Raw genomic sequence first — 21,667 nt, forward strand, 5'->3', positions numbered from 1 at the left:
AGCCAAGGCACCTTATCGGTTGGCTCCTCCCGAGATGCAGGAGTTGTCTATGCAGCTGCAGGAGCTGCTAGACAAGGGGTTTATTCGACCGAGCAGTTCACCCTGGGGATCCCCAATCCTGTTTGTAAGGAAGAAGGACGGGTCGCATCGGATGTGTATAGATTATCGGGAGCTGAATAAGGTAATGGTGAAGAACCATTACCCACTCCCGAGGATTGATGACCTCTTCGATCAGTTGCAAGGAGCATCTTGGTTTTCCAAGATCAATTTGCATTTAGGCTATCATCAGATGAGGGTTAGAGAGGAAGATATTCAGAAGACCGTGTTTCATACGCGTTATGGCCATTATGAGTTCGTGGTGATGCCGTTTGGGCTCACCAATGCTCCTGCCGCGTTCATGGACCTCACGAACCGCGTGTGTAGACGGATGTTGGATCGGTCTGTGATAGTTTTCATTGATGACATCTTGGCTTAGTCCAAGACTCAGGAGGAGCATGAGGAGCATTTGAGGGAGGTTTTGGAGACCCTGAGGAGGGAGAGCTTGTATGCCAAGTTCTCCAAATGTGAGTTTTGGTTGCGCGAGGTGCAGTTTCTTGGGTACCTCGTCAACCAGAACGGGATTTCAGTAGACCCGGCCAAGGTGGAGGCCGTGATGAGGTGGGAGGTTCCGAAGTCTCCATCTGAGATTTGGAGTTTCCTAGGATTAGCAGGCTACTATCGGAGGTTCATTCAGGATTTCTCCAAGATAGTCGTACCCCTGACACGGTTGACTAAGAAAGTCGTGGTCTTTTGATGGGGGCTTGAGCAACAGGCAGCATTCGAGACTCTAAGGCAGAGATTGTGCGAGGCGCCGATCCTAGTCCTGCCCGAGGGCGTGGAGGATTTTGTGGTATATTGCGATGCGTCGATCCCAGGCTTAGGCGCAGTGTTGATGCAGAGGGGGGCATGTCATTGCTTATGCCTCGAGGCAGCTGAAGCCTCACGAGGCGAACTACCCGACACATGATTTAGAGTTGGGGGCGGTGGTCTTCGCCCTCAAGATATGGCAGCATTACCTCTACAGGGTTCGATGTACCATTTACACAGACCACAAGAGTTTGAGGTACCTCATGGATCAGCCGAATCTGAACATGAGACAACGTCGGTGGTTGGACGTGGTGAAGGACTATGATTGCGAGATCCTTTACCACCCCGGGAAGGCAAATGTAGTGGCCGATGCGCTTAGCCACAAGGCGGCGCCGATCAGGGATGTTTGCATGAGGATGACTGTGGTGACTCCCCTGTTGAAGCAGATTCGGGAGGCTCAACAGGACGCTATGAAGGAGGAGCATCGGAAGAGTGAGCGAATAGTGTGACAAGTCACCTCCTTCGACTACACCGTAGGGTGTGGGTGTCGTATCATGGAGGCGTGTGCCAGATCTTGATAGAGGAGGCGCACAAATCCCGATTCTCTTTTCATCCAGGGGCGACAAATATGTATCGGGATCTTCGCCTGGACTATTGGTGGCCTTGTATGAAGCGGGATGTGGCATGGTACGTCGAGCGGTGCTTGACCTGCAGGAAGGTCAAGGCCTAGCATCAGAGATCGCACGACAAGATGCAACCATTGGATATCCCATTGTGGAAATGGGAGGATATTACGATGGATTTTTATCACAAAGCTTCCACGAACGGCACGAGGAGTAGATTCGATTTGGGTCATCGTGGATCGGTTGACCAGGAGCGCCCATTTTATTCCGATTCCGAAGAGTATCTCGGCCGAAAAGTTGGTCGATATCTATATCAGGGAGATAGTGGTGCGGCACGAGGTGCCAGTGTCAGTGATATTAGATCGAGATGTGCGGTTCACTTCCAGGTTTTGGAAGAGATTTCATGATGAGTTGGGCACTCGTCTGCATTTTAGCACCGCCTTTCACTCGCAGACGGATGGTCAGAGTGAGCGAACCATCCAGACTTGGAGGATATGTTGCGGGCGTGCGTGTTAGATTTCAGTGGTAGCTGCGATACCTATCTTCAGTTGGCTGAGTTCTCGTACAACAACATCTACCACGCAAGTATTGACTGTCTCCCATTCGAGATGTTGTACGGTCGGAGGTGCAGGACCCTGATATGCTAGGGTGAAGTTGGCTAGAGGGTCATGGGGAGCACCGAGGTGCTGCTCAAGACGACCGAGAGAATCCAACAGGTTCGGAGTAGGATTCAGACTGCGCAGAGTCAGCAGAAAAGTTATGCCGACAAGCGTCGATCAGACCTGGAGTTCCAGGTCGGGGATATGGTTCTCCTGAAAGTGTCGCCGTGGAAAGGCGTCATTCAATTCAGGAAGCGGGGCAAGTTGGGCCCGAGATACATTGGTCCATTCAGGATTGTAGCCCGGGTGGGCAAGGTGGCATATAGGTTGGATCTGCCAGCCGAACTCAGCCAGATCCACAACACCTTCCATGTCTCTAACTGCGGAAGTGTCTCGTGGATGATTCAGCGGTGGTATTATTAGAGGATATACAGGTTGATGACAACCTGAATTACATTGAGCGCCCAGTTGCATTCCTCGACTGGAAGTCGAAGGATCTGAGGAACAAGAGGGTGGAGTTAGTGAATGTGTACTGGCAGCACCGAAAGGGGTCCGAGTGGACTTGGGAGACGGTGGAAGAAATGATGGAGCATTACCCCGAGATGTTTCAGGATCGAGCAGCAGACTTCGAGGACGAAGTCTAAAATAAGTGGGGGAGATTTGTAGCACCTGGTTTGTAACAGCCCGGAATTTCAGGTATTGCTTTAAAACTATTTTTGGGGAATTTTTAGGAGGGGACTCGGCGAGTTGGTGCCTGACTCGCCGAGTAGGACCACGGACTTGGTCGCAGATTCGCGACTGGACTCGACGAGTCCATTAGGGACTCGGCGAGTCGACGCTGTTCAGCAGAAACCCTAGCCGTTTGATTCTGGATCGTATATAACGTCTTTAGGGCCGTCATTTCTCGTCTTTTGGCCGATTGAGGATAACCTAAACGTCTGTGGGCATCTGGAGCAGGAGTGAAGGCTAGTGGAAACTTGAAGGAGTTGTTAGGCAAGAAGAGGCAAGGTTGTGGTCAAAGGAGGATCAAGAGGATTGAGCTCTGAAGGTTGGGGACACAGAGAACACGTTTTCCAGGTAACACTCGGATTATTTATGTTGTTTTGGTGTTGTACACGAATCTAGGGTTTATGAGACCCATTTGAGGATTAGATAGATTATTATGTTGTTACCCAATCGTTTATACCCCAGTAATAGGATGCTTAGAGGTCCAGAAAGTCCCATGGGTGCATGTCTCGGGACCATGCGATTTCAGGAGGTAGATGATCGACTGCATGGCATGGACTTGCCGAGTCCAATGATCAGACTCGGCGAGTAGCTTGAAGATTTACTGGGACTCGCCGAGTTGTTCTTCAGACTCGGCGAGTAGTTGAGGATTCATTGGAACTCGTCGAGTTGTCTGCGGACTCGGCGAGTGTAGTCGGGGTGGCCCCGCGATTCTTCCACGAGGACCTCGTCGAGTCAAGAGGGATGCTCGACGAGTAAAAAGGGGAACAATAGGGAAAGTTGGGGAGGACGTCTAGACTCGCCGAGTCGCCTTTGCACTCGACGAGTCCGGTCAAGTTGACCGTTGACCAGAGTTGACCTGCATGTAATTCTTAGGGTCAGTTGTCTTGAATGATAAGAGTATTAATAAGGGTATATGGTATTATAGGGAGTCTGCAGATCGGCGGATCGAGCGCGAGTAGTTTCAAGAGTTGATAGCTTACATTACCACGAGGTGAGTCTTCTCACTATACTATACCCGGAAGGGTTTGACTGTGTGACCGGAAGGTCGAATATGTTACGTGTTATATATATGCTATAATTGAAAGGAATAGTTGCTATGCATGCTATGTATGTTTCTATGGGCCGGAAGGCAATGTATTATGTGACAGGAAGGTCAGGTATGATATATGATATATGTGATATATGTGTTAGAGTAAATGTATTATGTGTTATATATGTTTATGGGCCGGAAGGCAATCATGTTATGGGCCGGAAGGCAATTATCTTATGGGCCGGAAGACAATTATTTTATGGGCCGGAAGGCAATTATATTATGGGCCGGAAGGCGATTATCATATGGGCCGGAAGGCATTGTACTGTGGACCGGAAGGTCCGGGCCTGGAAAGGCGTATATGTGTAAGTGGTATACTGGGGAACTCACTAAGCATTTATGCTTACAAGTTGTTATGTATGTGTTTCAGGTACAAACGAGGACCGTGGGAAGGCGCCGGCATGATGCATACACACTACTGATATTTGAGATCTTGGGGAATTTACATATGTATTTGTTTTGAAACATGAAATAAAAGTTATTGGTTGAACGAACTCACTTTATTTAAAATGAAAAATTTATTTGAAAATTTGCGTTGTTACATGGTTCCTGGTACGTAAATACGTAAAAGTTTATCTAAGCAATTGTCATTTTAGCCTTGGACTCGGCGAGTTGTAGGTCCGACTCGCCGAGTAGGGACGTGGTCCGGGGGCACGCTTAAGTTGGCGACTCAGTGAGTCCATATCCTGGACTCGGCGAGTCACCGTTGTTTGATGAAACCCTAATTCCAAGGGTTTTCCCCCTATTTAAGCTAGCTTGTGCGACCCAAACTCGCCCCCTTTCACCCTCAGAGCGCCCTACATCAAACCCTAACTTGTTTATTGTGAGATTGAAGTGATTAGAGTGATTCCTTGAAGTTTTGGGAGAAGAAGGAGAGTGGAGCAAGAAGAGGAGAAGGAGACCAGATATCTTGGTGCTATTTCAGAGTTCTCTGAGGTATATCTCTACTCTATTCTGTTTGCATGCTTAAAACCCCATTAGAGCACCTTTTGAGCTCTTCTTGAACCTTTTCCAAGCTTGTGCATGAAGTAGAATTCATAATAGGTTGAGTATCCGCTAGAACTAGTCATGTTTTAGCTCCAGAAGCTCAGATCTATAGCCTTTATGGGAGTAAATTGCTGGAATGTCCTAGATCTACCTTCTTAGCCATTATTTCGCCCCTAATCCCCATTCTATGCATTTCTACACGTAAAGTTGGAAAGTTTACGTGTAAACAGGCCCAAGGAACCCAGATCTATGAATGACATGAGCTGGATCCAAGCAAAATCGTGTGTATGGTTTTTGCATGTGGCCGACTCGTCGAGTCGTTCATCTGACTCGGCGAGTCGGGTCGCGAGTCCCAGGGTTGTTCCCCTTTTGTGTCTGCGAGTTGGAGTAGTGAGTCATAGGGTATGACTCAGTGAGTTGGAAGCCATACTCACTCATGAAGTAACTCTGCGAGTCAATGCCATGACTCGACGAGTTCATGGCAATCTTCTTGTCTCAGGAACAACTCGACGAGTTGTTCATACAACTCAGCGAGTCACAGCTTAGAGTGTTCTTCGTATGAAGGCGAACTCGGCGAGTTGTTCATACAACTCGGCGAGTAGGATGAAGGACTATTGGACTTGGGTATAGAGAAAGGGACTCGGCGAGTCGGCAAGCCAACTCGGCGAGTCTGGTCAACTGGCAGTTGACTGTGACTTGACTCATGACTTGTTAAGGGTAAATGGGCAATTTACCCTGAGGGCGATTAGCAGTATTTGACTAAGTGTTTGGTGGGAATTACAACCGGAGGATTTCCGGAGCAGCAGCAACAACAGACAGACTATTCCCACACATATCAGCAGCTACTACGAGGTAAGTTACTGTCACAACTAGAAATTTTGTGCCTTGTAATCACAACACTCAAGTAAAATTTTGAATCAAAAACTTAAGAGCATGTAAGATGCTTACTACACGGCAACAAAAATTTCAATCAAGTACACCATACAAGCATTTCAAATAGTCAACAAGTAATTGGAAACCCTAGAAGTTCTTGTTTAGGTCCATTTTGGACTAGGACTTCCTTATTGGACCCAATGGGCCAGTAGCTTCCAATTTGACTATCTTGGGCTTAGAACCTTTAAATGGGCTATAATTGGACCCACTTTCATTTATTTCAACATTTTGGGCCATATTGGGCCTATAATGAAATAGATTAAATATTATGAACTATTATGGACCATAATTAACCTAATCTAGCCTAATACAACATAAAAATCACACTTATACTTTATAGGGCTAAAAATCACCCAACCTAACTCTAATATGGGCTTATGGGCATTAAAGCCCAATAATCTCCTTTTTCTTTCCAAATCTCGACCCAATCCCAAACCCAAGGAGTGAAGAGTTGACTTGAGAAGTTGCCACCTCATTTATGCATCACATACCTCCATGCATGGACCAACATGCATCTAGGTTAGTCATCTCAACTCTCTCTCTCTTCTTCTTCTTGATTCTCGGCCGAGGACTCCCAAACACACACACTTCATCCACTTTTTATTTAGCAAACTCTCTCAAGGAACACCCACACTCTTCTTCATTAAATTTTCGAGAATCAAGAGCTTTTCAAGGAGGTTTTTCCCACAAACACATCATCTAAGGTAAGTTTATACTTAAATCTATGATCTAGGTTCCTTGATTCATCAAACATCTCTTCTTAACTCATAAGAAATCATGATCTTGCATCTTAGAATTACCTCAAATTCGAGATCTTCATCAAGGTGTTGCTAGGGCCGAAAATCACCTCACTTTCTCTCTTTTTCTTCTTCAAACCGAAACTACAACTCAAGGTGAGCTTCATACCCCCTATTTTTCGGTTTTATAAGTTTTATGGGGGGAGAATACAAGCAAATGTGTAGATCTATGTGTATATGTATGCCTTGTGTGATTTCTATGTTTATATTTGTGTTTTTGTGTGATTATGATGTTGGATCTAGTCAAAAAGCCCTTAAAACCGAGATTTGCTTTGGGTTATATGATACTAGCATAAATTATATTACTACATACAAATCATTTCTAGAAAAATAACCAAGTTGTTTAATATTAACTTCTTTGGGCTAAAAACTCATTGTTGGACTCAAAATGTTAAAAATATAAAGTTAAAGGGCCCAAAATGACAATATACAAATTCTAATGGTTGAAATATGTCAAAACAGTTTCAATAATGTATTTTCTGGAAATATATTCTTTTGAGGGATTAAAATGTAAAATATTAAGCATAATGGGCCAAAAATGGATTTTTCGGCCCAATAAAGCCCAATATACGAGAGTTTCAAATTGGAGGGGCTGAAACTGTATTTTTCTGTAAAGCTGGGGTCTACTAGTGCTCCAAGTCCATTTCAAGGGTTAAAAATGATTTTCATATTTAAAAAGGACCAAAGATGCAAAAAATTTCTATTTTGGGCCAAAAGTGTAAAAGTTGCGAAAATGAGGTTTCAGCCGAGAAAACTTCATTTTGAGGGACTAAAACTATTTTTCAAATAAATTTGAGCTGAAAAACACCTTTTCAACAAGTTTTGATACTAAAATGTCAAGAAAAATCGTTTAAGGACTAAAATAGAAATTCTTTTATACAAAGGGTCAAAAATTGTAAATTATCCAAAAGAAAGGGGTTGTAAAAGAAAATCCTAATGTTGTAATCAATAAATCCGTTATGATAAAATACTAGTACCACGACTACCGACGAAACATAATACACATTCAACACCAAAATCATTATCAAACGAATTGATTCGGTCTCGAATCAACAACGAATCAAAAATTAATACACGACGAAACTTCAATACACACACGGGAATTCACCAGAAGTCAATACACACATGGAAATTCACCAGAAGTCAATACACACGTGAGAATTCACCAGACGTCGATACACCATCTTAGGGCCCGAAAGTTTCAAATCGTGCTTGTTGGGCCTAGCTAGTCCAATGACATGATCTTTAGGCCCAAAGGTAACTCGCTTACATGTCGTTGGGTCTTGTATGACCTAATTTCGTGTAAAAGGACTTTCAATGGCTTCTGTGCTGTTGGGCCCCAAGGGTCCTTTGGTACTGCCAGCAAAGTCGAGAATTCACCAATGCGAGTCGGGCCAAGGGCCCTTCGCATTCACGATAGCCTTAAACAACTTATGGAAATATCGGGGGCTTCGCACCCTCTCTTCTCCTTGGTTGTGGGGCTATGAGAAGTCGGGGTGGTTGGATTAAGTGAATGATACAGACGACGCTTAAGGGATCATTTGTATAGTTGTAAACCATTCGTTTTCATTAAAGCGTGTTTATAACGATTCACAAACCATATTTAATCCAATGACAGCTGGAATTATCGAATACACACGTCGTAACGGTATAACAAATTATATAACGCGTAATTCGAAGTATTAGGAAAACGTCGGGTTTTCCTAGGGTTTTCAATACATACACTTGCGAGATGCATACCAAGTCTAACAATTTTTCTTACATTTATAGAAACAAACAAGCATACTTACGGATCTTCACACTTTTTATACGATACTATTTTCAAAAAATATCGGATTTTCTGGTGGTTTTTTTTCAAAACAATACAAACCGTTTTATTTCAAACATTACTTATGAACTCACCAACATTTCATATGTTGACGTTTTTCAAAATGCTTGTATTCTCAGGTAATAGGTAAATCGAAGGGAAAAATGTATTCAGTGATGTCATGTTGTTTGTTTAACTAGTATCGAACAATCTACTTTTGGGAATGTAATGTTATGAAACAATGTACTAAATGTAAACACTACTAGTTGTACTATTTCAATGCACGGTGATGAATGATGTTATGTTTCATGTATTTTCACTGTGATGGTATTCAATTGAGTCACAACAGCCCTCAGACGTTTCCGCCGTCTGGTTCGGGGGTGTGACAGTTACCTTCCAGTAGTTGTGGGTCTACGACCACAATGTCGGCCCACCAGTAGGAGTTGTATGATGGATGATTGTTTATGTGATATTCATCTAAGGTTGCTACTACCTGTGATATGTTTATGTGCTAGTATGATATGCTACTATGTGCTAGTGACAGTAGGGGGAGATAGTCCCCAGATTACCGGTCGATAGGGCAGAAGGGGCGGTCATGCCCAACCATGCTAGATAGATTACGAGATATATGTGTTATGTGGTAGTAGTAGGGGGCGAAATAGTCCCCAATATTCGGTCGAGAGGACCGAAAGGGGATACCAACACCCAGATATGCTAGTCAGTATCCGGTCGAGAGGACCGAAGGGGAGGCAAGCTCCCAGTTATGCTAGACAGTATCCGGTCGAGAGGACCGAAGGGGTAGGTCGGGCACCCAGATATGCCTGACGATATATGCATGTTATGTGATTGTATGGTATGTGGTAGGTTGGGGGAACTCACTAAGCTTCGTGCTTACAGTTTTCAGTTTTGGTTTCATGTACCTCTTTTTCGAAGGGGAAGGAGCTGGCGCGGTGGCGGCCCATCACACACATGCTTCGTATTCCGCATCATGAGGTCTTCCTGGGGATTTGTACTCTGACATTATTATGTTTATGAAATGTTTTCCAGACATGCGATATCTTACTAAAATATTATGACTAGTAAACGTTTTAATTCGAATGTTTTGCTAAACTTATGTTTTCAAAAAATAAAATTTTTGGCTCGTATTTTTGGGGTGTTTCAAAGCTCTTATTGGATTTTTGAACTTTTGGGAGTACGCACCGCGTACTCGAATGTAACATCCTATTTTCAGGTCGTTTTCATTTTGGAATGGTTATCAAGGATTGGGTATTATCAGGGTTTAAATCCTTGAAGAAGTTAGTTTTGGTCTCAATTGGATGCGGATGCTGTATTGGATGATTCAGGTGTTCGGTTGTGATTTAGAGCAAAAAGGGTATTTCGGTAATTTGTTAGTTTGGGCTTTTATGGAAAATGGATATTAGTTCGAGATATCTTACGGTGAGTATGAATTGATGATAGTGTTGAGCATCTCGATGCCTTTCTATAGATACATGGATGGTCGAAATCGGGGTTGTATCAAGTGAGTTATGGCCTTCAGAAGATTTAGGTTTGGGGAGAAAATCCTAGTACGCATGGCATACCAGGGAGGTACGCGGGGCGTACTAATATGAAGCCGGTTATGCGAGGCGTAGCGAAGAGAACACGTAGCGTAGTATAAATATATATATATATATATATATATATATATATATAGTCGTAAACTTGGAAAAACATACATTTTTACAATTGAACAAACATACAAAACAATTGAGTATTGGTAGAAGACTACTTTTCATTTTAGTCGAAAATATAGGATTTTTCAGGAGGTATACAAACATCTACATCAAAACACTTACAAACATTTTCATGAAACAAATGTAAACTTTTGACACAAAATACCTATGCACTCACTCAACTGTTATTTTGATACTCTATTTTCAAAATAACTTGTATTCTCAGGTCACTAGTAGACATGTACACTAGATCAGATTTTGAGTAGACGGTGCATGTTCAAGACCCGTCTTTTATTTTTGATATAATTTTTAGTGTCTTACAACCATACATAGAACACAAATGTATAAACTATATTATTAATGCAATGGATGTTGTTGCTTGTTTTAGTATTGTGCATTGTTATGATACCGAACATGACGTCCTCCACCTCCGAATGTTTCTGTCATTTCGGTTTGGGGGTGTGACCATGTTTATGAAAAAAAATTGTAATAAGGAAAGGGGATATTAGATTACAAAAGATGAGATAGGGAACTGATTCGTACACAGTGACGAATGTAGAGTATTAGAAGCGGGGTGCATAGACCCCACTTGATTGTAATTTCCACCTTATATATTTTCCATAAAAAATCATCTGTTGATATCTTTTTACATATGGTCCTCACTTGTTTTTCTGGTGGTACCCTTTTAACATATACAACTTTGTTTTTTTGTTCATTGTGTTTTAAAACTTAACAAAAGTGCCTATCATCTATTTTCTATGAAAAAAACCTCAAGAAGGATCTATTACATTTCAAAAAAATCCACCTTTATCACTGTGATCTTACTCAAGGTTTACATATATGAAAACAAGTATATGATGCCATTATAATAAACAAAGGCATCAAAATGCTCCATCTCTGATTTTCCAAACAATTTTTTATAAATGCAAATTTTCAGTTTTTTTTTTCAATAATATGATTATATAATGGATCCTAGTTACCATTTTTTTTGGATCCACCACTCTTCGTAGACAACATTTTTTCTCTTTACACATTTTGTGTTTTAAAATGTTGTATTGTACAACTCTATAATGCATAAATTGTTGTGTTGTGTACGAATCACTCCCCGATGAGATAACCTATGGTATCCTTATTTATATAATTCGTTTGATTTATGTAATTCATGGTTCTAAAATTTAAATAACCTTCTATATTAAACGGGTACTAATCTTAGGGTAAGAATGTTATATATACGGTAATGATTATTAGTATTTGCATAAAAGGTTTGTATATAAGGTCCCTTGAGTCGAATAAACATTAGTAACCGATGATAATGATAATTTTAGCATGATTCATATAAGCTTAATGGTATATTGAAAGAAAAAAAATAGCTAAATATATGCAATGAACATCTATCATTATTTACCAAGTCATTATCTCAAAAGATAAAAACAACTAAATTCGTATAACTGCCATAGTTCATCATCGTGTGTTAACAGTGTTAAATGTGTACAATCGACATATTACATTGGATAATCTGTCACCCTATATATAAATTTTTCTCTACGAAACCGACACAAACATCCCCAATTTCATATAAAACACTATCCCCAAATTGCCCCTCCCTCCACTCTCTCGCCTCTCATCATCATTCACTTTTTTTTTTCCTCTCGCTCGCCCTCTCATCTCTCTCTCATGGAGAACCAGAAACGCCATGAACAACCTACAAACTCCGTGAGAAGAAGCTTGAAGAGGAAGCTGGAGGACGAATTCATCGTGGATCGGAAGATCACTTCATCTGATGACGCGGCTCAACAAGATCTAGTATCTGAAGTTCGCGCTCAGGTCGAAATCCTCGACTCTACTTTTTCATCGAACGAATCAGATCGTGCTCTAGTCAAACGTTCGATTCATATCCTCTCCGAGCTCGCGAAAAACGGTATGAATCTACGCTTAATTTGTTTTGTGTTTCAATTTCACGTTTCTCCGTACACATCCCCTTTTACGAGTCACGCTATAACGTTTCGGTGGTGCTCAATTTTGTGGTGGTAGTTGTCGTTGATTTTTGTTTATGCGGTGGTGAAATTGATTATTCTTAGCATCTGCACGTAGCTATTGTTTTGTTTTCTTAATCGCACCTCGTTGATTTTGTAGTTACCGGTTTAATTCTTCATTTGCGCGACTAGTTGTGGATGATTATGTTAATGCGGCCGATACTTTGCCTGAATTTTTTCTATACGAATTCCGGTTCTATGTGTTGTTGGTTAGAGTTTTGATGTGATTAATATACATGACTGCAGAGGATATTGTGAATTTGATCGTGGAATCCGGGGCCGTTCCAGCGCTTGTACGCCATCTTCAAGCGCCACAGTCAAAAGAAGTCGTTGCAGGACCAAGGCCATATGAGCATGAGGTGGAGAAGGGAAGTGCTTTTACCCTAGGACTTCTGGCTATAAAGGTAATTATCAAGAGAAGCTAGATTCTTCATCATTGTTGTATGTCCTATATCTTTCTGTTTGGCACTTTGGCTGGACTAGTGGATTATTTTCTTCGAACTTGTAACATGGAATATTGAAGATGTGCGCACTTGGAACTCCCCCTTCAATCATGCTTAGTTCTGTATGCTTTTTTACTTGAGCATTTTCATGTGGTTTTATTTAAAAACTACAGTGTCACCAGAAATGCTACTAAAACGTTCAGTTGCGTTTTCACATGCAAATTTTTTGTGGAACACAATACAGTTGGGGCATGGAACGAACTTACAGATGCATCATATCTTTTATTTACTATTTAGAAGAAATAGTATCCAACATATATCAGTTAGGCTTGCTATTGAGAGAAACAAACACTGAAAGAAGATATTTTAAACCTCACGCTTGTATTGGAAGATTAAATTGCTTTTCATGATTGTTTAGTTCCCCTCCTGAAGAGCATCAGGCACTAAAATTCCATGACTCACCCAATCACAAATGATTAAAGTGGTTAGGGGCCGCCAGTTATTTATTTATTTATCTACTTATAATTACAGTTGTTTTCTTTTATCAAATTTTAATGATGTATTGGGGTCATCCTCTAGGCTACCAGGCTGATAAAACAGCAGATAGTAAATCATTTATCTATATAAGTTTCCTTTTTGACTAGATTTTAAGATGTTTTTTTTTTCTTTATCTGAGCATTTACTCCATTGCATCTTTACCTTTTTCTGTCTAACTTCAATTCAAAGCGATGATCTACATCAGCTTCCAAGAACTATATCCGAAGTTTGATAGATTGTAATGATTACACAATACTCATGGTCACTAAAGGGATACTACTTTTGGTGATTTCTGGTGTTAACAGCCAGAGCATCAACAACTCATTGTCGATGCTGGAGCCCTGCCTCATCTTGTTGCTCTCCTTAAGCGACACAGGGATGGCCAGAACTCTAGAGCAGTCAATGGTGTTATAAGGAGAGCAGCAGATGCAATCACAAACCTTGCTCACGAGAATAGCAGCATCAAGACCCGTGTTAGGTCAGTTCTTTTGTACCCTTTTTCTGTTACAGTTTTGGGTATTTCAGTTTGTTTGACATCACATGCTTATGTTCAGGGTTGAAGGTGGAATCCCTCCTCTTGTTGAATTGCTTGAATTCATTGATGCAAAGGTGCAGAGAGCTGCTGCAGGAGCCCTACGTACCTTAGCTTTCAAAAATGATGAAAACAAAACTCAGGTTGGTATAAAATGTGTTTTGGGGATTGTTTGGACTAAGTTTTCTAACATTGGAACCTTGCCATGTCTGCAGATTGTGGACTGTAATGCTTTGCCTACTCTTATTCTAATGCTGCGGTCTGAAGATGCTGCAATACACTATGAAGCAGTTAGTTTTAGTTTTTAAATTCACTTTTTTCTTTTCATCTCATAAGATTGGTTGTATCTAGGAATGATTTCTGAATGGTATATCTCAGGTTGGTGTGATCGGGAATCTTGTCCATTCATCCCCCAACATCAAGAAGGAAGTTCTTCTTGCTGGAGCACTGCAACCTGTAATTGAATTGCTCAGGTAACGTGATACATACCTTTAAAGGGTTGCATTCAAAACTGCAACTTCCATCTATGCCTAAAACTGTCCTGTTGTAACTCTATATATCGCCTACATATAAGATCAGCCTTCAAATATCAAACAAAATTGACTTATTTTGATAGCAAAGTAACAATTTGTTGAAAACTACAACAATTTTAATTCTTGTATTAATTTTTCAGTTCAAGCTGTTCAGAGAGTCAAAGGGAAGCTGCCCTATTGCTTGGACAGTTTGCTGCTGCCGATACAGACTGCAAGGTTTGACCGAAATGTTAATTCATTTATTATCATTTATCACTTAATTTCCATTTCTATATGTTTATTCATATGTCTTGTCTACTATCAACCCTAACAACACACGCTCATAAATCTTTTCATAGGTTCACATAGTGCAAAGAGGCGCTGTTGGTCCACTAATCGAGATGCTACAGTCACCAGATGCTCAACTACGTGAAATGTCAGCTTTTGCTCTAGGAAGGTTGGCACAGGTAACCAAATTATATATATATATATATATATATATATATATATATATATATATATATATTTATTTAATCACTTAAATTCACGAATCTTTATTTTATTAAAATATATCATAGATTTGTAAGTTCTCTCTAGCATCTCCGTATATGCACGGGTTTCCATGCATGCAGGTGTAGTAATTAAAGCTTCAAGTTTAGTAATAGCAGTCATAATTACACACACGTGTGCTAGTATATAAGTGATAACCTTCCATTGTAAAAAGATGTTTATTTTAGGGTAGTTTATGTATTTAATGATTGTGATCTACCTATCATCAGGATACTCACAACCAAGCTGGGATTGCACATGGTGGTGGTATACCTCCATTGCTGAAACTTCTTGATTCTAGAAATGGTTCTCTGCAACACAATGCTGCATTTGCCCTCTATGGTCTTGCTGATAATGAGGTAATACCATGTTAAATCTTATTATCAGAACTACTATAATCCCCTGAAGTTAAGATTCCTATTCTATGATCTTTGCCTTGAATAACTTTCTATTGAAATAAATCCCTTTTATTTTAGGATAATGTTGCTGATCTTATAAGGGTTGGTGGGGTACAAAAGTTGCAGGATGGTGAATTCATTGTCCAAGTAAGTTTGTTTTCTTTTTGCAGTTCCTTAGAATTTTTTTTTTTAATCATTTTGCTTGGAATAAGAAAAACTCATTTGACATGATCTGGTTTTGCAGCCAACGCGGGATTGTGTAGCAAAGACATTGAAAAGGCTAGAGGAGAAGATCCATGGACGGGTAATTAATTAATTATCTTAACTACTTAATCTTTTTTTTTTTTTTTTTTTTTGCAAAAGATATTAATTTGTATAATCATCCTTGTCCTCAGGTATTGAGCCATTTGTTATACCTGATGCGGATTGCTGAGAGATCTGTTCAGAGACGAGTTGCTTTGGCTCTTGCTCACCTTTGTTCACCTGATGACCAGAAAACAATATTCGTTGATGGCAATGGTAAAATATTAATCGCCTTTTTAAACACTTGATGATAGATATATTTGGTGATGATTTTTTTATATTTTACCTTTTTCTGGATGGATAAATTTCGCAGGACTTGGCATACTTTTGGAGCTTTTGGAATCAACCAATTTGAAGCATCAACGAGATAGTTGTGTCGCCTTGTGCAAGTTGGCTGAAAAAGCTAGCTCACTTTCCCCTGTTGATGCGGGACCACCATCTCCAATATCTCAGGTTTTTTATTTTTGTTTTTTTGATGTTTTGTCTAAATTTTAAACTATAATCAGAGTGAAATTATTATACTTTGTGATGTAGGTGTATTTGGGTGAGCAGTATGTCAACAGTCCTACACTCTCTGATGTAACATTCCTAATCGAAGGTGGAAACTATCTTTCATTTATTTCCAAAAAGAAAGGTTTACTTCTATTTTAGCATTTGTTGAGCCTGACAATTTATATATTTATAATATCTTCAGGCAAACGCTTCTACGCTCACAGAATTTGTCTCCTTGCTTCTTCTGATGCATTCCGAGCGATGTTTGATGGTGGATACAGAGTAAGTGGCATTAAATATTTGTTTTTTTTTGTCAATTTTTCGATCCATCTGGGTTATATAGTTTTCCAATGATGATTTTTATATCCATTTTAGGAGAAAGATGCGAAAGACATCGAAATTCCAAATATTAGATGGGATGTCTTCGAATTAATGATGAGGTTCATCTATCTATCTATAATCTATAGCTTGCCTTTGATTTCAGTTATTGTACAACATTTTTAATATATACTGTATTATGTTACAGATATATATACACGGGGTCGGTAGATGTCAATTTGGAAATTGCACAGGATCTTCTTCGAGCTGCAGATCAATATCTTCTTGAGGGGCTGAAACGTCTTTGTGAGTACACCATTGCACAGGTGAGTGACAGCTTGATTATTATACTTGCTCTAAATAGTAAATTCATTATAATCAGAATAATATAAATATAAATATTATTTTATCAGGATATACTGGTGGACAATGTATCAGTTATGTACGACCTATCTGAGGCCTTCAATGCTGTGTCACTAAGGAATGCATGCATTCTATTTGTGCTCGAGAATTTCGACAAGTTAAATGCTAAACCAGGGTACAACATATTAATTAGTTTCAATTTCTTTCTTGTTCCTTTTAAATTTTGGAAAGTTTGACCGAGTTGACTGAAATGGTAAAAAAAAAAATGAATTAGGTATGGGGGTTTGATCCAGCGTATAATGCCAGAGATGCGTAATTACTTTGTGAGGACACTTGGAAGACCTGTGGAAGCTGACATGCGACAGTAGGCGATTGAGTTTCAAATTTTTTGATCAATTGATTTTAACCAAACCTAGATGAAAAAAAAAAAAAAAAAAACAAGGAAGAAGAGAGGATGTACAAAAAGTTAAGTGGTTTAGGTTTCATTTGTCGAAAAGAAAAAAAAAGGTGGCGACTTCTGTTTTGAGATTGGAACTTTGACAAACCAACCTGGTGGCAGTTGTTTTAGTAGATGGGAAGGAATGCTTGCTTGCTTGTTGTGCCAAATGTTGTTGACATGCATTGCATGTACTGCTCTACTACTCTTATCAACTGTTGCTTATCTTACTATATATATATATATATATATATATATATATATATATATTCTTCTTCTCTTCTAATCATGAATTTCATCTCTTGCTTCCCCATCTTTTATGTCGGAAACAAAACTTGAGTTATTGACGACAAACCCAAACAGATGAAATTGAATAATAGTTTTAAAAAAATTTAAACAAGGCTTTCCACCCGTATGTTTTTCACTCACACATCACATCACTCTAATACAATAACACCAAACTTGCACTTCAATATGTGCATAGGAATCCCAAAAAAATTATTCCCTATAACTTCTACCCCAGTTTTAATACAACCAACACACACACAAAACAAAACAAAAAACCATTTCTAAGCCTAAACTCTACCTATACGATACGTATTTCAGCTGTTGCATAAGAACCAGAGTCATTATCAGTGGTGGACCAGTTCTCCTTGAGTCCACAGGCAGCATGGATCACACGTGGCAGTCTTTCCACCTGAAGCTCACATGAAACCACTTCCTTTTCCTTTTCCAATTCAGAACAATATTTCCCAAACGTACTCACACTTACATGGAGCCGAAAGTCAAGACCAAATAGGAATTTCATTTCCAATCTGTTCAATTCTGCTGTTGTCACTCCTCCCACTTTAGCATAATACGCGTTGTTGTAGAATCTGCACATGCAATCCAAACCTCAGAAATACAAGACAACTATGCATACATATTTAAACTAAAAAAGGTTACAACCAAAAAGATTCGACTTACGCATCATCAATGAACTTTGCAGCAAGCATGACACTGGTGATAAGAAGACGATGAACACTAAGCGACGTCAAATTAACACTTCCACAATGAATAAACCGATCTATATACACCTGTGCAACAACAAAACATGAAGGGCTGCAGCTTGAGTATTTAAAGATGCGATCAATGTACTCTTTGATGCTAAGTGTAGGGGCTCTTGAACCATGAAAAGGTGTAACAACATCTTTGGTTTGTGTTGCCTCGAGAAGGGCCTCGTTCTTTATTATAGATCTTTCAAGAAGTGAAGAAAGGAGGGATAGAACTTTTGGGTTTCCTGGATTTTGCTTGTATGTTTCTTTCAGTCCGAGATTACGGTATGTTTTTGGGCCCGCGGTGTCGTTTTCAAGCCCTAAGGATCCCATACTCACGCAAAGCTGCATGGATAAAGTGTTGTCTGTTTAAAATTATTTTATAAAATGACATCATGATTTGGCAAAACGGAAGAAAAAGGTTTTGTAAAAAATTACAACATAGCAAGGCCGGCCTACGTTCCCTGACTTTCTCTATTAAGTCTTTCCACATTAAGTAAAAAAGAAGCAACATTGGAATACAACTTATGAAGAATCAATGAAACACGTAATCATGTGTGATTCTTCATTTTGCTTCGGTTACATGTGACATTGAGTAGGCAATATTAAACCAAATAGGGTATCATTTAATGACCAAACTATTCGGCAAAGGGTTATCAATATGAATACAAGATGCGCCGAAATGAAAAATTAACAAAAAAATAATAATTAAAAATCAAGTCAAACATGTTAACAGGCTAACAGAATATTAACAAAGCAAAAGACAACATCTCCTGTACACATAAAGACACCAAAAAGACAAGACTATTTTTGTAGGAAACAAATGACTGTAAATATGTTAGTACGCAATTTAAATCATTTTCACGCCTAAAGAAATTTTTGGTCAAACTGTAAAATTAGGTTAATGAGTTATTCATTTTACCAAATCATGCATCGAAGTGGATATATGCATGAACAGATGAGAAATCCATTTTGTTGTATAAATTGGTAATAAGATATTGAACCTTTGTAAACTTTTCCCCAAAGGTCAACACTCTTTGCTTCTTTACATCCCTCAAGAGTCAAGATACCCCTTGAAGGACATCAAAATCAAATGCAAAAGATAACTAAAATTCAGTTGCTTGGGTTAATAATCAGAGAGTAAACCAAATGAAATTAACGATAATTAGATTGATTTCTAGTAGCAACAATAACAAAACCAACAAATTTCATGTTCATAAATATCCACCTACATTCTTTTCTGCCATGGACAATTTTTTTTTTCTAGCTAAATGGGTAAGGTGGTTAATTAGGTAGGTTTTTCTTGCCTTAACTACTAATACTAAGATCTGAAAAAAAAAAAAACAGATTTTAAGCTATCAGATATCTAGATCAGCCCTAATGGAAGAAATATTCAAGATCCATTTAGAATTACCCCTAACCTGACGAACCCACAAACAAAATCCAGACTTCATGTCATATAAATTAGGTCGAAGAACAAATTTAGCTTTGAGAAATCAAAATGAGAACAATTTAACAGAAACCCTTTAAAAAATTGAGTCTGGATTGTAGGACAAATCCCTAACGAAAAAGTTGGGAAATCCGAATAGAAAAACCCATGAAAGAATTACGACGAACACTTGGAGTTTGGAACTTACAGAGGAGGTTCTTGGAGCATCCATGGCGGCCACACCCAGAGGTCCAAGAATCTTCTACATGAGCAGCAACTGGGTGAATGTGAAAGTGAAAGTGAAAGTGAAACAATTCCTTTTTTTTCAGAGAGAGAAAGATGTAAAGGACTAACAGACGTACAGCAGTTCTATCGCTATCTGTCTTTCTCTCCCTTTCCTTTTCTGGTGATGTCACAAAGTAAATAATTTAGTGGTGTGACGAGTATACATACACGAGATTAAATGTATGATTTTGTTGGTTTTGGAAGCAAAGCATTAAAAATGGTAGTCGTACATGATAGTTCAATTGATATTTGGTAATTCTTTGATTGATATGTGGGCTATGGATGGAAAGATACAGTTGGATGGATTATGAATCATCATGGAAGCCATAAAAGTGTCGGTCGTTTTTCTTTTCTCATAAAAATATAAAATCCGCCTAATAAAATTAGACTTCACACTCGAATCTAATTAGGAAGTTTTAGATTAGAGTCAAATCTTAATATATCCGCCTAATATACATAATTAGACTTTTCTCCTTTTCGAGGATAACAATGAGGATTAAAACAAAATTAATGGGTCTTTTAGGAGGTTGTAATTAAGCGGAAAGACTTGGATGGTCTTGGTGTTAGATGTCTCGATTCGAGAAATTTAACTATTCTTGCTAAACGGCGGTGGAGATTTAAAATCGGGTACGACTCCTTATTGTTCTCTTGTATCAAATCCATGGGTAACTTATTGTTTATTCATTGAAAACCGTCGTTTAAGAAGTCAATAAAAGAAGTTTGGTTGAATATCTCTCAAATTGATATGGAATTTGAACCGAATGGTATTTTTATTAATAACTTGTTTAAAAGGGTTGTCAATATTGGGGACAAAACTATCTTTTGTATGGATTATTGGTGTGGTTTTGAATGTCAATTAGAGAAGGGAGAGAGAATAAAAATTGCTTGCTTATGATAAAAATTGCTTGTTTATGGATAGAATAAATATTAATACTAATTTGAGCTCAAGGTGGAATTAGAGATAGTCAAGGCAAATTAAAAAAAGGGAGAGAGCAAAATCGATTCTCTATCTTGAAAAGGTATGTTGTTGATTTTCAGTTCAACCAAGGTTGTGACAAATGGCTTTGGAATGGAGAAGGTGATAATCATGTCTTCTCGGTGAAGGCTTTAAAAAACCTTATTGATGATCCAAGTGATGGCAACGACTATAAATTCTCTTGGGTTAATTGGATTCGGTTAAGATAAACTGCTTCGTGTGACGTATGTTGAAGAATCATATTCCTTTGTACACAAATCTCATGAAGCGTGAGATAGATGTGGATTCTACTCTATGTCCTGTCTGTCGTAGGTCTAATGAAAATCTTGATCATGTGTTTTTTTTTTCCTGTTCTACTACTTCAAAACTATAGGCGTGACTTATAAATTGGTCTTCAATCCTCAGTCATATTCCTATTTTGTGTGTTGATCTTGTCGAGATGTTGGAGTCGAAGGATAGAAGCAAAAAGATAAGAAAACTAAAGCCGAAGCTAGTGTATATGATATTGTGGATGTTCTGGATTGAAAGGAATGTGATCGTTTTTCAGAAAAGGGCGAGCAATTACACTTATTGCAGATGACATTAGTACTTTAGCTTTTAATTTTATCAAACATAGATCTAAGTTGAAAATGTTTGATTGATTTTATTGGTTGTGGCGCAGCTGTCAATATTCATCTATATCATCTTTCATCCCTCCTCACTTATCTACCCATGTTCTACCCAACATATCCGTAGATAAAAAAAATACAGTTCAGATATGAAATACAGTCTAAATCTTTCATCCAGGATGGATCTGAAGATATACAATACATATATAACTTAGATCTGAAAAAGAAAGTTCAGATATGAAAAGAAAGACATTTAGATATTTCATCCAACATAGATCTCAAAGTATAAAATACAT

General features: G+C 39.0%; 2 protein-coding genes across 2 annotated transcripts; one reads left to right on the forward strand and one right to left on the reverse strand.

Annotated features, from left to right (window-relative positions):
* Positions 1–11,683: 11,683 nt before the first annotated feature.
* On the forward strand, positions 11,684–17,241 carry LOC145048656 (ARM REPEAT PROTEIN INTERACTING WITH ABF2-like). The gene is made up of 19 exons (XM_078997223.1): positions 11,684–12,041; positions 12,403–12,560; positions 13,442–13,614; positions 13,691–13,811; positions 13,884–13,958; positions 14,047–14,141; positions 14,342–14,417; positions 14,540–14,647; positions 14,960–15,088; positions 15,206–15,274; positions 15,372–15,431; positions 15,523–15,646; positions 15,744–15,883; positions 15,965–16,028; positions 16,125–16,204; positions 16,298–16,362; positions 16,449–16,566; positions 16,654–16,778; positions 16,878–17,241. The coding sequence occupies exons 1-19, from the start codon at positions 11,798–11,800 to the stop codon at positions 16,969–16,971; spliced, it is 2,118 nt and encodes a 705-aa protein (XP_078853349.1). The 5' UTR covers positions 11,684–11,797; the 3' UTR covers positions 16,972–17,241.
* A 162-nt stretch (positions 17,242–17,403) lies between these two features.
* Positions 17,404–19,996, reverse strand: LOC145048657 (cyclin-P3-1-like). Its single transcript, XM_078997224.1, has 3 exons — positions 19,711–19,996; positions 18,006–18,418; positions 17,404–17,914 (listed from the first exon to the last, which is right to left on the reverse strand). The coding sequence occupies exons 1-3, from the start codon at positions 19,732–19,734 to the stop codon at positions 17,626–17,628; spliced, it is 726 nt and encodes a 241-aa protein (XP_078853350.1). The 5' UTR covers positions 19,735–19,996; the 3' UTR covers positions 17,404–17,625.
* Positions 19,997–21,667: the final 1,671 nt, after the last annotated feature.

This window comes from Lactuca saligna, chromosome 5, assembly GCF_052625555.1.
Source record: "Lactuca saligna cultivar CGN05327 chromosome 5, ASM5262555v1, whole genome shotgun sequence".
NCBI lineage: Eukaryota > Viridiplantae > Streptophyta > Magnoliopsida > Asterales > Asteraceae > Lactuca > Lactuca saligna.

Coding starts and splice junctions, on each gene's coding strand:
- LOC145048656 (XM_078997223.1), top strand. CDS start 11,798: ATGGAGAACCAGAAACGCCATGAACAACCTACAAACTCCGTGAGAAGA. Junction 13,812..13,883: donor ATGATGAAAACAAAACTCAG/GTTGGTATAAAA, acceptor CCATGTCTGCAG/ATTGTGGACTGTAATGCTTT. Junction 14,142..14,341: donor CCTGTAATTGAATTGCTCAG/GTAACGTGATAC, acceptor TTAATTTTTCAG/TTCAAGCTGTTCAGAGAGTC.
- LOC145048657 (XM_078997224.1), bottom strand. CDS start 19,734: ATGGATGCTCCAAGAACCTCCTCT. Junction 18,419..19,710: donor ATGCTCCAAGAACCTCCTCT/GTAAGTTCCAAA, acceptor TTATCCATGCAG/CTTTGCGTGAGTATGGGATC. Junction 17,915..18,005: donor GCAAAGTTCATTGATGATGC/GTAAGTCGAATC, acceptor TTGCATGTGCAG/ATTCTACAACAACGCGTATT.